The sequence below is a fragment of the Amphiura filiformis genome, chromosome 7 (genome assembly GCF_039555335.1).
Source record: "Amphiura filiformis chromosome 7, Afil_fr2py, whole genome shotgun sequence".
In the NCBI taxonomy this organism is placed as follows: Eukaryota; Metazoa; Echinodermata; class Ophiuroidea; order Amphilepidida; family Amphiuridae; genus Amphiura; species Amphiura filiformis.
Genome location: NC_092634.1, coordinates 38232786 through 38249783, shown reverse-complemented (window position 1 = coordinate 38249783; position 16998 = coordinate 38232786). Strand labels below are relative to the sequence as shown.

Below are 16998 nucleotides of genomic sequence, written 5' to 3'. Positions count from 1 at the left end.
GAGAAGGGGGTCTGTAGTCTTAAGTGTCACATAATGTGGATCTGATTAACATCAAAGTTTCTAATTTGAGTATAAAAGTTTAATAGTTTACTTATTACAATGATAGACATGAGCAAGGGGGCGCTTGGCCACTTTAAACACTGGTGTCTGATCCAAGCCCGGGGGGGGGGGTACTCAGTACAAATGACCATATGGGGACGTGCCACAAACATGGGTAGCATTTACAGCCTTCTGGTATATCAATGACCCCGTTTTCAAAGCCTATTTTGGTATATTTTTTTCGGAAAACAGCCCAATTTTTCCTTAATCTAGCCAAAATTTTCCCAAAATTTTGGGAAAATTTGTAAAAACTAAGACAATTTTGGTAAATTCTGCCGAAAATTTTGACTTTTGGTATATCAATGGGTCCAAATTTCTTGAAAAATTGGTATATTTATGGGTCTACTTCCAAAATCTCAGCGGCACGTCCCTACCAAAACCAAACTTGAGTACCCCCCGGGATCCAAGTTAATAATCCTGATTTATCCAGCCTTTAATAACAGCTTTGAGTATGATTAACAGCACCCATACAATTACCACCTAACTCCATTGAAATAAGATGCATTGATACGCAATCCTTATCAATGAGTCAATTTAAGTTACAGATCAACACAATCCATCAATCTGAACAATAGATCTCCAGAAACCGAAAAGATAAAATAAAGTTTTCTGATTTTAAACTATTTTTCTGCTGAATTATTTCCCCCCTTCAGACACTTTAAAAACTAGACAAAAAGTCCGGAAATCTGAACTCTTCTATAGGCGGTGTGCATCAAATGTTTGGAATAGCTCAATGTGGTATAGTCAAGTCCTGTGCGTCAAAGGACCAGTGATCAGTATGAAGACAGACGGAGATAAAGCAGTCAATGAAGACGTCAAGATCGGATTGGTTGATTTTGCACAGCATTGGAAATAACAAGCACAAACAGTCTTGCTAATGACTCTTCAGTGTCACAAATGTCACAAATAGTCAGTTTATTATGCTAAAAGAAGTTATTAAGTATTGCAGAACAGCTTATAAATAACAAAATTAATGATAATGACGATTGTAATGACCCTGCTCTTCCATAACATGGTGCAGGATTACTTTTAGTATAAACAACTTGACGTCCCTCGTTACCAGTCATGACGTAGGAAATACTGCGAAGGTAGTTCATGGTTACGTCGATGTCTAGTGAGCCTGAAAGAAATCAGAATGGGAATGGCACAGTCAGACAACATTACGTTACTGGTGACTGAAAGAATATGTGAAATTTCACCATTTTCATCCAAATTGCCATTTATGGTAATCATGGTAATAGTCAAACAGTGCCTGTTGCATACCACTATAGTGAGGCTGTGAACATTATAAAACCGTAAAAAAGGGAAGAGGGAGACTATCAAATAAAATTGCTTTCTTGAAAACCAAAAAAAGGGAGGAGGGATACAACTAAATAGATTTGCGTTTCTAGAAAACCGAAAATGGAGGAGGGAGACTACCAAATTAAGAATTGTTTTTCTTGAAAACCACAAAAAAGAGGAGGAAGACTACCAAATAAAATTTTTCTGAGAACCAAAAAAAAAAAAAAAAAAAAAAGGATGAGGAAGACTGCCAAATAGAATTATTTTTCTAAAAATTTAAAAACCGAAAAAGTGACAGGGAAGCCTACTAATTAGATTTGCTTTTCTAGAAAACCGAAAAAGGATGATAGAAACTAGAAACTACCAAATAGAACTGATTTTGCTGAAAGCCGAAACAAGGAAGACTACCAAATATAATAATACTTTGCTGCTAGAAAACCAAAACCAAAAGAGACTACCAAATCAAATTGCTTTTTGTTTTTAAAGGGCATTTGTATTTTGCTAGATAATTTTTATAAACCCATCTTACCAGGTTCATGGCTTAGTTTGTTGTCTTTAATCACATCATATCCTCCGCCTCCTCCAGCCATGTAATTATTCATCAAAACGGCATAGACCATTTCTTCTTCTAATGGTTCGTATGTTGGTGTATCGCAATCTGAGCATTTTACCATTACAGATATGACACGGTCTCCAGATGGTCTTGTGACATCGTAAATAACCATTAAACCTGAACAATATCCAATTATATACAAAACAATAATGATTTTGTAGACGATAGAGAGGTTGCGATTTCCACACGCCTTGCGCCTTATGGACGCTCGTTTATTCGTTCTTACTGATCGGCATTCGCACGTATACAACCGATGAGGCTGTACATACTCAACTTGCGCGGTGGCGTTCCGAACCATACAATATATGATCATTAGGAGGGCGTCAGCTCATTTTGTTAACGGTCAATGCGTATTTTAGGCTAAGCAGGGCTAACATTCCATGCTTTCCGGATGTGTATTTCTCAGTTGCTTCAGTGCTTCAGTGGTTGCAAAAAAAACCAAGTAGATCGGTAGATTAAGGACCACTACGTGCATTTATAATGACGTTACTATTAGTCACGTAGCATAAATTGCGTGTGGCGGTACAAAACAATAATTTCAAAGCCATGAAAGCTGTGCGGGCGTTAGACAAAAATTGTGTCAAAAGATGCAAGTCGCAACCTCTCTTATCATGCTTATTCTAGGGAAGAATGTATGAATTGAATCAAATTTTCAAACATCACTGTACTGTATTATAATGATTGCTTGCAAACAATATGAATCATATTGATAGTCAGAACTGTTATAATAACGGGCAAATGTTGTGCATTTTCTGCTGGTTTCTGCGTTCATTTCGTACTTGCGAAATACTAAATACTGGCTAAATAAGTGACCTCGTGTCATCACAGGAGAGCGTATGGGAATCGCAACCTCTCTACGAGCGCAATGTCTTCACCGAATATACTTCTTTTGGTGCACCGCCCTGCACCGAAATTCATGAAATTTGAACATACCAATATAATAGAATAAACATCACTGAGCGGGCTCCAAGACTTTCGGGCATCGTAATTTGATGACTTTCACGTGAATCACGTCGTACCTGATATCTGATTTCCAGACGTTTATTTCGTACCTGATATCCAAACTGCTATCTGCTGTTATGCCCAATATCTGGTTTCACTTAGACGTTCTAACTACTTGATATCTGAGACCATTATGTTCTATGATGTACGACTTCTATTAATTTATCATGTTTATGGCCTGCCTGAGTCCTGAAATCATGCTTCTAAGCAAAGTCTTACCTGATACTTGGAGAAACGTCCCTTGTGGCACTCCCTCCTCATACGACGCCACGGATGTTTCTAAGACTTCTAGCAAATGTTTTCCTTTTAAGGTCACTTTATCAATACTGTTACCATACGGCATTATGCGCGTCAGATGTCCAATGGTTATAGGACCTAGAGCATGTAGAGGAAGAGATTGAACAACATATAACTGGTGCCTAATAACTAATATTTCGCTGAAGATTAACAGAGAAACATTATACAATGAAAACATTCATTCCTCGGCTGGGAATTTAACCCGGGACCTCCTATCTATGGAGCGCTGAGCTCTCGAGACTTCATGGCATAGAAGCACTGGATGTTACTTGTAAGCCTTTATTCCTTTATTTCACCCGCTTCTGTAGTGATGGGGCTTGATCGAGACATTTATGATATTATGATATACAAGTTATTGGACTTTATCCGCGTTCTGGAGGTGTTCAGATTTTAAATTTGAACATCTCCAGAACGCGTTCGACGTGTTCAAATGTAACAGATTTTTTTTATCATCTTCTTTGGAATTTATCTGACATCTGTAGTATTTTCTTATTCAAACAGTATCTTCAACCCACAAAGACTTGGATAAAGTCAAATAAATTGATATATTTCCTTGGCAATCATGAAATCGTCATCAGAAAATTTCCATCTTGAACACTTAATAGACGCATACAGAACGAGTCCGAAGTGTTCTAAGAATTTTGCAGTGTAATCAAACTTACCCGGCTCAATAGAGGACCTTGTACTTCCTGCTGTCGTCATACCAATCGATGCGTCACTCCATCTAGAAGTTGATATTGGTGATAAGTCATTAAATACCATGGAGTCAGCAAGAACGTTACCCATGTTGCATTCTTGAGTCCCACAAATAGGAAAATCGCCTTCGAGACGAGGAAATGCTTGACCGATAACCTCATTGGCTACTTTATCGACATCAATTTTCCAGGTCGTTATCTCCTTCAATGTATCAGAATCTGTTAAAGGAAAGTGAACACTTTTGACATGTTTGAATAGGAATAAAAGGTTCAATACCGCTAATTCTCTAAGTTTTCAATAGAAAAATAGGTAATTTCAAGCACGATTGTCTCATACATGGAACTCTCACAGTATATTTTGTTTTCTTTACACTGAAGTGTAAAGGCAAAAAAATTACAGAGCGCCCTCCTTTTTTTTGGATGAGATAGGAGCACACCGCGCTGGGTGGGAAAACCGATGTGCAGCGAATGAATTTGGGGGAACTTTTCATTAAAACTGTAAAAACTGTAATTAAAATTTTTGGCTATACAGCTTGGTATTTTTCAGTGAATTTTAAGCACCTTTTTCAGATTCAAGATAATAGTCCCTCTCTTTTTTCAAGCACTACCCAGCTCTAATTAGTGGCATATAACCAAAATGATCCCACAATTACTCCCAAGTCGTTTGGTGGTTTATTTGTGCAACTTCGCTCATTGGGTGGATGGAACACTTGATGGGTATAGGCCCTACATCAACTCAATCTCCTCGTGGAACGAGAGTTAATTATGGCTATTGGACAGTACTAAAGAGTATTTTAATTACAAGCTATAAACAGTAACAGCAGAATAATTATACCGAATTCATTCAGTCAAGATGCAGGATGAGGTATGAAGTATTTCTGAGTAGATGTTGGACACAGTTCCAGAAGAAGCATGTTTCATGTTTCTGGGCCAACATTATGAGCTAGCCTCCCTGGGCTATTCTAGAAAGAAGTGTTTGAACTATGGGGGAACTATACCTTCATCCACATTTTTATCTAGCAAAATAGGATTTCCTCCATATTCTGTTACGACTCCATCGTCATCAAAAGTGACATCTAAGCGTCCGAGATATTTCCCATAAGCGTATGCAGAGACTACAAGAACTATAGAATTATCGTCTTCATGGCTTAACACGAGTGGATACTCTCCGTATGGTTCTTCATTTGAAGGTGGAGTACCTGTAATATGATGTAAAAGCACATTATTATGTTTTGATCAGACTAAGCATCTTAAAAGTCAGCCCAGAGAGGGCCAAATATGGCATGGGTATTGCATAATAATTCTCGCCTAAGACAATGGATTCAATGCGCTAATCTCAGTTTAGCAAGACAAAGACATCCACAAGGTCATCCAAGGTATTCACATGTATCCATTACATGCGCCATATCCTTCACTGTGGGAGATAAGTTTCTGTTTTATTAATTGATACCGTCAATATTCTATATGTGGGTTTTTTATTTTCAAAACCAAGAGGAAAGTCAACTTTAGTCATTTATGTGGATCCAAATTATTTTGGTCGTTGCAATTCTGATGATGTGATCGCCACACATTCTGTTGTACAGTCAATGTCAAATGTCATACTTTCCATATTTGGCATTGTTCTGGGACTAAAAATAGTACTCTAAAACGAATTAAATAATATTATATCATAATGCTATTATTCAGTGTTATTTTAGAGTTTGCGTGTCACTAAAACATTTCAAGAGATTGATTCTGGTGTTCAAGTTGTGTTGGCTACTAGACTATGATTGTAAGTGTTTCTCGTCCTTTGCTTCTTTTTCTTATTATGCGCAGAAGCAAAATTAAGACAATCCTTAATGACGTTTAGGCGACTGAAAGGAAAATACGGTCCTTCTCAATTTTTTTCTCTATTATTCTAGTAAACTTCTGTCTCTACAAGAAAAACTTAAAAAGGTTGAATCATTTTGTCGCATTAAAAGAACTTACCAGTGTAAAGAAATGTGTTTGTATGTCCCCCTATCACTATATCAATTCCTTTGATACTGGTAGCCACTGCCTTGTCTATTTCGATACCAGCATGACCGACAGCTATGATTTTATTAATACCCATTGCAATAAGATCATCTACTCCTTGCTGTATATCACTGCCGGCCTCGGGATTGAAAATGAGATCACCTGAAAATTAAATAATAAAAAAATAAATAAATTTGAATTAAAAAATGAATGAAGTATCTTGATTAGACACTCTCTTTCAATTTTTTTTACTATTTTGGTATCTTTAACGCCGTTGTTTGAAATTTGGTATCTGATTTTATGTTGCCGTTTTTTCTGTCGCTTTTGCCGTTGTCATGGTTGTTGCCGGGGTTTATTTTTGATTGTGTCATCATCGTTGTTGTAGTCGTCGATATCGTTGTTGTTGGTGGTGGTGATGTTGTAGGTTATTACTTGTCATACTGCAGTTACTGTCCGTTTTCCTATACACAATACACAGTGCTCTTACCATTGACGCGTAACCTCTACAAATAGCGTATGTTAGAAGTATGGGGATTTGCCTAGTTAACGTCGCTGTGTAAAAAATAACCGGCCAATATTAAAAGTACTCTTCTAAAATTCTAGAAAATATAGTTTTGTAACATGTCGTAAATTTTTAGCTAATTTAGATGTTTGGAAATATTCGTACTTTGGTGTTTTAGTGTATGTTATAGGTAATAGTACATTGCCTAGTTAACGTCGCTGTGTGAAAAATAACCGGCTAATATTAAAAGTACTCTTCTAAAATTCTAGAAAATATAGTTTTTCATTTATATTATGTCCTAAATTTTAGCTAATTTAGATGTTTGGAAATATGCGTACTTTGGTGTTTTAGGAAGGATATGTAAACGACAGATAACACCAAAAAATATGAAGAAATTATTTCCAAACCGTGTTAAGTCAACAATTATGTTGCTCATTTTCAAGAATGCTGGTTAACAAAAAGCAGACCATTGTCCCATTTCGTGAACAAAGGTTCACATACCATTGTTTCCTTGCGTTTCCTTTATAATCGGTTACCCAACTGAAGCTATACTACCAGCTCATTGCGATACCGCACATAGAAAACAGACACATGTGCACAACCAGAGAAGATCTGATTTAATCAGTTGAGCTGTTTTCAATGAGTGTTATCTTGGTTTAATAGCTTTTAATGGGGTTTAAGTCATGCAAAGTTCGTGGTGAATTCTACTGTAGACATGACTGCATCATGTGCCAGCTGGTGGGGACGATGGAAAGTTGCCGTTTCAATTTACTTTGACTTCTACATTAACTTCATTAATTGTCCATTCATTGTTGGGTTTTCACAGTAGGGTGGTTTTGAATAGATAATCTACGATTCTATTCTATTATGTTCTATTCTATACAAGCATTTATAAGCGCTCTACAAAGAACACAGCGCTTTACAATGAGAAACATATAAATTCTACAGGAAAAATACAAATCAAAGCACAAAATGAAAAGGTGAGCAACAAAAACTCAACATGGGAATAAAAATGTTTTCAAGATACGCTTGAAGCAAGACACAGACTCCGCTTCACGGATCTCCATAGGCACGTTATTCCAAATGCGAGGAGCACCGACAGCAAAGCGAAGAAAGTGCATCTCGCAAACTCTCCATTGCCGTCTGGCGCCTGGTCTTGTGTCTTTTTTCTAGAGTGGAAGAGGACTTTCTGTACCAAATAGTAGGCCTATTTTGGAAATTATTTAGCGCTTTGATCTACTCACCGGTTTGTGTGAAATCAGGAGTAGATTGAAGTGTATATCCCACGACACCAATCTTCTCCCCTTCTGGTAATATGAATACATACGAACATACATAAAGGCCTTGCATGGTCGGCTCATTTCTGCTGTCGATGTTGCAACTCAACGCAGGAAAAGTGATATTGCTTAGGAATGTCACGGGGATGCCTAGATCAAATTCGTGGTTACCTATGGACTAATGAAAAATAAAATGTACAAGTGCAATACATACTAGAGTATTGGATGTATAAATGCAATACGTATAAGCGGATGTATAAATGTAATACGTACAAGCGTATTGGATGTATAAATGTAATACGTACAAGCGTATTGGGTGTATAAATGTAATACGTACAAGCGTATTGGATGTATAAATGCAATACGTAAATACGTACGAACGTATTGGATGTATAAATACAATACGTACAAGCGTATTAGATGTATAAATGCAATACGTACAAGCGTATTGGGTGTATAAATGTAATACGTACAAGCGTATTGGATGTATAAATGCAATACGTACAAGCGTATTGGATGTATAAATGCAATACGTAAATACGTACGAACGTATTGGATGTATAAATACAATACGTACAAGCGTATTAGATATATAAATGCAATACGTACAAGCGTATTGGACGTATTTACACAATACGTAGAAGTGTATCACCATCGCGTTTGTTGTGAACACAGATACACCCACCCGCACTCCACACGATCTAGAGCGGGTACCACCTACACTTACCCACGAATCACATGATGCAAATTTACACACACGCACACCACACCCCACCCCATAAAACAAATCCACAGACACCCCAACTTGTCCACCTACCATGGCGTCATATTCTAATAGATTCATGAAATGGGCAGTTGCCACGCCTCTGTACACATAAAACCAGATGGTTCCCTGGAATGCATCGCCGGCGTCAAATAATAACACATTGTCCACACTGTTACGAATTTCCTGGAACAAAAATGAGAATCTGTATTCATTTTCAAATTAGTTTCCTAATTAACTTATAGGAGGAAACCCTGGATGGAAATAGGCTAAGTACAAAGTAAGAAACTAAGTTTACGGTATGCTTTGTTTTTATACTACTGCGCAACGTTACAAATCGTCACCTTTGAGAGACCTCTGACGTACTTTGATATATTCTTCGCCACTACACGAATACTACCCGCGCTCTTTTTAAAGACATTTCTTGTATATCATTACTCTGCATCAGTCCGGAATACGGTGCAAAGTCCCCCCCCCCCCATTTTCCTTACGATCATAGCTACCATTATTATACACGATGTTATAACCTTACAGTAATTCAAAACAGTTTATAATGGTTCGTCCTATTTTAGCTTATTTTTGAAATCGTACCTTGGAATGTAAACATAATATTTGTAACTCAATGCCCGTAATAATGATAATAACATCCGCAACAAATAACAGCAGACATGGAAATAAGTTATTTTTAAAGTTGTATTTGTTTTTAGGGGAAACACTAATTTTTGCTCTTTTAGTTCTTCACGGTGAAGAACAGAAAACTACTTCAGATGTCATTATTTACTTTCAGTCTCGAAACCTCTTGTAAAACATGGACTTTGCAGTAGTTTCCTAATTGCATATTAAAAATAAAGGATATTAGGACTCTATCTTGAACACGTGCTACAATACATTGGCAACGACAGTACACAAGAACTATGTAAAGGGTGTAGCATTATATTTTCTCTATTATGATCAGAAACAAAATATACAACCCAGTAATGACACAAAAGAAAATAATTGAAGGGAAGGTTTGTTTTTCTTTTAAATTTGGTATTCAATCAAATGTCATTCAAACAAAATATATTTAACTTTCGTTTCATTTCACCAAAACGGAAATTGTACACAGAGCGACTCAAAATATTTGAATGTATAACTTTAGGCTTTACCAATAAAGGGGATCAAAAGTGAAATCCCTTAGGTATCAATACCCTGGCTAATGTCATGGCTGCATTTATAAAGGCAAAGTTTAAATGTTACCCTGTAGAGATGTTCATTGGGATTCAATGGTGTCGATTATCTAGCTCGAGGGGCTCTTGTGTTTTCTATGTATTTCCTTTGTTTTAGCAGTCTGGGCGATTACCGCTGGGACTGGACCGAATCTGACACGCATGTATCTGATCTCGAACTAGTGAATCCTATAATGGAATTTAAATTTCATCCTAATTCAGACTAAAACGGATGGTAAGAAATCAAATTCTTTTGACAGAAAGTTGTCTGAAGATTAATTATATTAAATTCTGTGACAAAATATTCAAAATACAAAATTTTAATTTTATCACATAATCCTGTCAATCATATTGTTTTAATTAATACATTAACTTTCCGGCAAAATATCAAATAAAGTCACCAGTGGGTAAAATCCAAAATTTGCTATCAGATTTGGTAATGCTTTTCCAAAATCCGGTTACCCAGACTGTTTCTGCAACCTGCGATGATTTCAGCCTGATATTTTAAAAAGTTCACAATTTCGACCATTTCCTTTACGTTGTTGACAGGCAACGTTTGTCAAGTTTGAGTTGCAATTCACTTTTGCCACAGGTGTTGTTTTATGGTGACTCTAATTACAAATATCAGTTTGAGAAAGTATCATTTTGGCATGTCACATGCATTGTCATTAATTGCATTTAGACTACTTGCTGGAATCACAATTGTAATTATGTTTTATTGTGGTTGTAGCTTATATATAAATTGTGACTGTTATTTAAAGGAAGGTGACCTGATATATTTGGAAAATGGAATTCTTTAAAATTGACGTATAACATAAAATGTAGTCCCTTTCAAGCAATCATGCAAAAGGAACATGTAAATGTTTCTTGTAAATGGGACTACTTCCTTATGGAATTACTGACATTTATACAGCATGATAATCACAATTAATATAGTCTGCAGTGTTTTTATTAATGATATTCATGTAATAAATTGATATCAAATCAAAGATCCTATTTTTCTCATTATCATACTGAAATTATGAGTTCCAAATCGATGTATTTCCGAAGATATCATCAAAAAACAATCGAATTAGTCTCAAACGTGGTATAAAAAAATAGTTGAGACTAATTCAACAGTTTTTTGATGATTTCTTCGGAAATATACCGATTTGGAACGCCTAATGTTAATGAGAAAAATATGAGCATTCACCTAATACCAAAATCTGCATTTTCATGGGGTAAAGTGGGTGGGGGATGAGGCTGTCAATCAGGTTACCCACCTTTAATTCCCAACAATACACATAATAGCATATACGCTATCACGAAACAATATACCTACAGGTTTGAGTAGTTTATGTAAGAGTTGGTAAAAAAATATCGGATCCAACGACTACCATACAATGTGCATTTTATAAAAAAAAAAAAAAATAAACGCGCTGTTGTAACTTTCATTTAGTATTTCATGTTAAATTATGACTGCCTTCCACAGTAGTGTCAAAAACCCATTCTAACAATTTTAGTCGAGCATCTGTGCATGTTCCTTTAAATTCTTGCTGATGCAATGAACGCGTGACCCAATGCTGTCAGGACCCTACAGTTTGTCCACTTTGAAGTGCGAAGTAAAGTACGCAGTAAATTACGTAGTTTCGGCGCGCCGTAATGTCAAAAGGAATTAACACGCTACTAGCCGCACACAAATGCATGAGCACGATACGCTTACGCAAAATTTGCGTACCTTACTTTGTACTTCAAACTGTAGTGTGTTTTCTTACACCACGTACCTTTATTTTTGTCATTCTACGCGCCACACCACCGTAACACTGTCCATTCTCCTCCAATTCCTTGGTACACTCGTTACCATACAAGTCCGTCTGTTCAAACCTTGTGTGTACATCATTAGTATGTAAGAGAGTCAAATCCAAGCAAGATACACCACAGGACAGAGTAACCAAACAACACAAAAATCTAGCAAACTTTGACATGTTGAATAACAGCCCTATTACAATATGTCAAACGATGTTTTATCAATTTAAAAGCACTTCATACTTATCACCCTTATCAACAGGATGATTGCGCTGCAATGGTGAACCAACAAATCAACGATACGTCATACAAGAGACAATATAAAACACAAGAAAAAATAGTACAGCGTTTTAATTATAATTGGTCTGAATCCCTTTCCCAACGTTCACTGAGATTAGTTTGGTGTATTTGTACAACTCGATACAACTGGTACAATAAATAAAGATAAATGTTGATTAAGTAGATATAGACATTTTAAATAGTTTACAAAACAATTTAGAAGGAGCAAAGGTTCGATCAACAAACATGGTATAGTCACACGTAACCTGTGATTATCAATGTCTGAACATGGATAGATGTGTGCTTATAACGAGCTATCGGAGTGGTATCTTCCAATTATGTCATCATTATCATGTGTTAACTAAGAGAAAATGATTGACACCTAGTGGTGTTCCTACCTTGAAAACTTTCCAGTAGGCTATTAATCCCGTACGACTTTAAAGTAAATTTTATAATAAACACATCAAAGAAGAAAGTCCACACAACTTTAACTTTGAGAGGCTATAACTGTCAGCACACCAAGCAAACACAAAGTTTTTATTTAATATGTTTTTAAATGTTACAAGCGCGTTTTGGTTTAAGTAAAAACGTTTTAATAATGTTGGGTTATAAAGGTCGTGAAAACATAAAACGCTTCATATGAAAAAACAATATAACAACATTTTAACTGCAAAATACAAAAATCCATATAACGTAACTGTCAGCACACTAAGCAAACACAAAGTTTTTATTTAATGTTTTTAAAACGTTACAAACGAGTTTTGGTTTTAGTAAAAACGTTTTAATGTTGGGTTATAAAGGTCATGAAAGCATAAAACGTTTCATATGAAAAAACAATATACAAGCATTTTAAAAATGTTTTCAAATTGTTATTGTAAAATATTCTGTCGCAAACATTTTTCAAAATATATTGTCAACCCTTAATAACATTATGTTAGAGTTTTTTACATAAAGTTTAAAAAAATGTTTTTTGAATGCTAGTAAAACGTTAACCATTATATAACTCGATATTTATTTAAACGTTTTCTGTAAAACGTTTTGTGTTTGCTGGGGAGGGCGGGTTAGTGTAGTGGTCTTCTCACTCGCTTCTCACCGCTGTGGCCGGGGTTCAATTCCACGCGGTGCCGCATGTGAGTTTGGTTGCCGATCCATGCTCGTCCTCGCAGGTTTTCTCCGGGTGCTCCGGTTTTCCAGTGCATCTAAAATCGGACCTCTTCCCATATCCCTGTCCCGTCATATCCGGATGGCATCCCTTAAATTTAGTAGCCTCTGAGCACTATTGGGCTTAGCCTGGCTTCGGCCGAATTAAATAAATAAATAAATAAGTAAGTAAGTAAGTAAGTAAGTAAGTAAGTAAGTAAGTAAGTAAGTAAGTAAGTAAGTAAGTAAGTAAGTAAGTAAGTAAGTAAGTAAGTAAGTAAGTAAGTAAGTAAGTAAGTAAGTAAGCAAGTAAGTAAGTAAGCAAGTAAGTAAGTAAGTAAGTAAGTAAGTAAGTAAGTAAGTAAGTAAGTAAGTAAGTAAGTAAGTAAATAAATAAATACATAAATAAATAAAAAAAAAATAAATAAATAAATAAATAAATAAATAAATAAATAAATAAATAAATAAATAAATAAATAAATAAATAAATAAATAAATAAACAAACAAACTAACTTAGATAACATGAACATGTGGAGAATGTTGTAAAAAGATATCAAAATCTGTCTCTCTCTCTCATGTGACGGTATTTTGAACATATGCACGGGCGTATGATACGTACGTTTGGAAATCACGCACTCTCTACTCTGTTAAAGGATACGCGTTAATAGGTATTAACCATGCAAAATGCTCTCTAAATTAAAAATCCCGTTATTTATAAATATATGAAACATGTGAAATATAACGTCTTGTTTGGCAGCAGATATGGCAATCTTTTTTGCATTACACCACGTAGTACACACCCGTATTCTAAACATGGAAGAAAGAGATAAGAAGTATAACCACAACGACTTCGATCGGCCAAGTTTTAATCCGCTTATCTATTGACGCATGAAAAGAAAAGCTATCAATGGTACTTCCTTTCATGTTTAGTCCATTTACCGCGAACGCTGCTTGGCGAAATCATTACTGGAAAAAACACTATAACAAACCCATCCACGAACAACAAACGCAAATTTCCCTGATGCTTTGAGCATGCATAGTAGCTTTATTTCGGGGTTTACAGTCGCACTCGTTTCAGTGCCAAAGACTGCCATCTCCGAGAAAAAAAATTCATCAAAGTTCGTGAAAGTTGGGCGAAATGGAAGATAGAGATAAAGGGCGCCATCTTCTTGTTAAGTCACACCGTCCCAGCATGCAACAAGAGTGTTTTTTCGGAAAATTACGGTGTCGCCGAAGCGATTCGATCACGCACGGAAATTACCGAAAATGACCGATGATCATGTAACCAGAAAAAATCATGTAGTGTGCTTGCACGGAAGGTCATTAGTTCAAATCATCATCTAGACACGTTCCAGGAGACATGCAAATGCATGGAGTACAATACCAAAATAATGGATATTGATCAAAGTAAATCCTCATGAATAACAATGTGAATTAAATGTCGGTAAAGGGCGTGAACAAAGTGAATGCGTTCGTTGTGGTTCCTTCTTATCTCTTTCTTCCATGATCTAAACAAGGTCCAATGATTTAATTGTCCTTTATGTGAAGATAACCTGGAAATTTACAGATAAGCATGATAAGGAGCGGACCATTAGGCGGAGGCGCCCTATTTAGCGTTAGCTTTAGATATTTAATTATTTTCTTTATTTTCCACCCGACTTACCCGGGTGGAAAATCAATAAAATAATTAAATGTCCAAAGCTAACGTTAAATAGAGTGCCTACGCCTAACATACTGCAAAGAAATACGCTAATTCATATATATTTTGTAGGATTTCAAGCAATTTGAAAATTGTTTTGAACAGTGACATCAAGCGGTTAAAATCAAATCCCATATCTTAATCAAAATCTGTAATTCAAAACGTAATCCTTACACAAACACTAACGTTATCACATAAAACATCACAAAATATCACAAACAAGAAATGTCTTTAAAAAAGACAATGCCTCACGAGATTCCAGCGGGCACCATTTGTTATTAGCTTATAAGAGACACTTGAAATGCTAGCTTTAAGCCATCTTGCAATGGTAATAATTCTGATGTATTTAATGCCGGGTGGTAGTCCGAATAATCAGTCCCAAAACAAAATATTCATTTACTGACATGATCGATGGACCCTGCATTTTTCAATACATTGATGCTGTAGCCTTCGTACAAAGTGAAGAAGGCTACACACAAGGAAACTAGGCTATAATCACGTATCATGAACCCCCGGATGCGTATAGATAATAGAGGGCCCCCTTCAACTCCCAACTTGTGACCACAGAAATAGCTTAATAACTGTGTAGGAAATACAAAAAAATTGAAATTTGGACACCAGAAACAGGTTGAAAGTCAAAAAGTGTCAATTGGTACACCTTGATACAGAAGTTATCATACAGTGATAGTAAGATTTAAAAAAATAAAATCTCTTTTCTGTAAAATTGATTGCTATGCTGAAAAATGTTGCATAATTTTGTACAGTAATTCATTGTAAGGTACCGTCAATGATGGTCACAGAATTTGGAAAAATACATTTGCCCATAACTTTGTTACTTTTTTTTCCTACAGACATGGTTAACTCCTCATTTTTTAAGTTTATTAATCATGTTAATCACCTTTCTAAACAAAACAATTTCAATGTGAAATATCCTACTTGCAGGGTTGTCACCAGAACCAAAAAAAAGTACTAACAAGGGTACTTGGAAATTTGATGATCATACCTAGCATGGAGGACAGGCCTAGGCAAAACAAACCCTTTTTTTCTAATAATTTATCCGCAAGCGTCATTTATGTCGACAAATTGTTCGCAAATCCAATCCACAGCAGGGTTGCAAATATACCATATGTCACTCGGAGTGCGACAATTTGTACAGATAAATTTATCACATGTATTTTTCTATTAATATGGCCATTCGTCTGCATATTACCAAAAATAACGCATTTTGGGCCACCGTTTCTCCGCGAACGTCATTTATGTCGACAAATTGTTCGCAAATTCAGCACAGGGTTGCATATATACCATACGTCACTCGGAGTGCGACAATGTGTACAGATAAATTCATCACAGGGTATTTTTCTATTAATTTGGCCATTTGTCTGTATTTTTTAACCAAAAATAACGCATTTTGGGCCACCGTTTCTCCGCGAACGTCATTTATGTCGACAAATTGTTCGCAAATCCACCCGTTAGTTTTAAGGATATAATACATGGCATAAAATGTCACAATTTATCAAAATAAATTTATAATGAACGCTTTTGTGGATATTTGCCAATACAATATACATCTGACATGTACATGGTATATATGATTTATGCCTTCAGTAGGAATTCAGCTGAGTACATGACAGTTGCAGCTGAGACTAGTCTCAGGTTGTAGTAAGCTACAAATTTCAAATGTTTGAGGACTTGTTCTCATTGCTTACCTGTGTTTTCACATTATATTTTGTGGTCAAAATGATTACAAATGTGTTATTTGCAATCATTTCCGACGGCAAAGTAAGATGGATTTGAATGCACACTAAACCAGGGCCGTGACACTCACTCGTATTCAATCCCTGTATATTATATGTATATAAGTATGCTCATATTGACACCTTTACAAGCACTGTGTTTACACAATTTTGTGAATTAAAATGAACTACACTGAACCTCATAATATTGTCCTTTTTATTAACTGGTTTTGTATAATTATTGAGTTATAAAAGTTTATATTTCTACACAGACACACACACACAAATGCGTTGCGTCAAATTTATTACCGAAAAGTTATGACTCTGTATTACCATTAAATGGGGATTAAATGGGGGACTGAAATGTCCAAATGTCGCCCGATCTTCAAATCGTGGTTTGGTAATCATTATACTTCCATGCAACACAAAAGAAGGTTATTCGTAACAATAGTAATTGGTAATTACTTTGCAAATTGCAGAGCAGAGAGGGAAAGAAAGTGAGGGGAGAGGAGGACTTTTAATCTTAAAAGAATGGAGAGGAGAAAGTGAATATATAACAACCAATAGTATCAAGAAAGCCTTGTAATTAAAAGGTGAGAAACAAATAAAGCAGTAACACTGACAGATTGAGT

The 16998-nt window shown here is 35.8% G+C and overlaps 1 protein-coding gene across 1 annotated transcript; it reads right to left on the bottom strand.

Annotated features, from left to right (window-relative positions):
- Positions 1-301: 301 nt before the first annotated feature.
- LOC140157125 (snake venom 5'-nucleotidase-like) lies at positions 302-11935 on the bottom strand. The gene is made up of 9 exons (XM_072180203.1): positions 11493-11935; positions 8579-8710; positions 7729-7939; positions 5956-6144; positions 4986-5186; positions 3955-4206; positions 3215-3370; positions 1910-2110; positions 302-1219 (listed from the first exon to the last, which is right to left on the bottom strand). The coding sequence occupies exons 1-9, from the start codon at positions 11691-11693 to the stop codon at positions 1023-1025; spliced, it is 1740 nt and encodes a 579-aa protein (XP_072036304.1). The 5' UTR covers positions 11694-11935; the 3' UTR covers positions 302-1022.
- Between the last annotated feature and the right edge of the window lie 5063 nt (positions 11936-16998).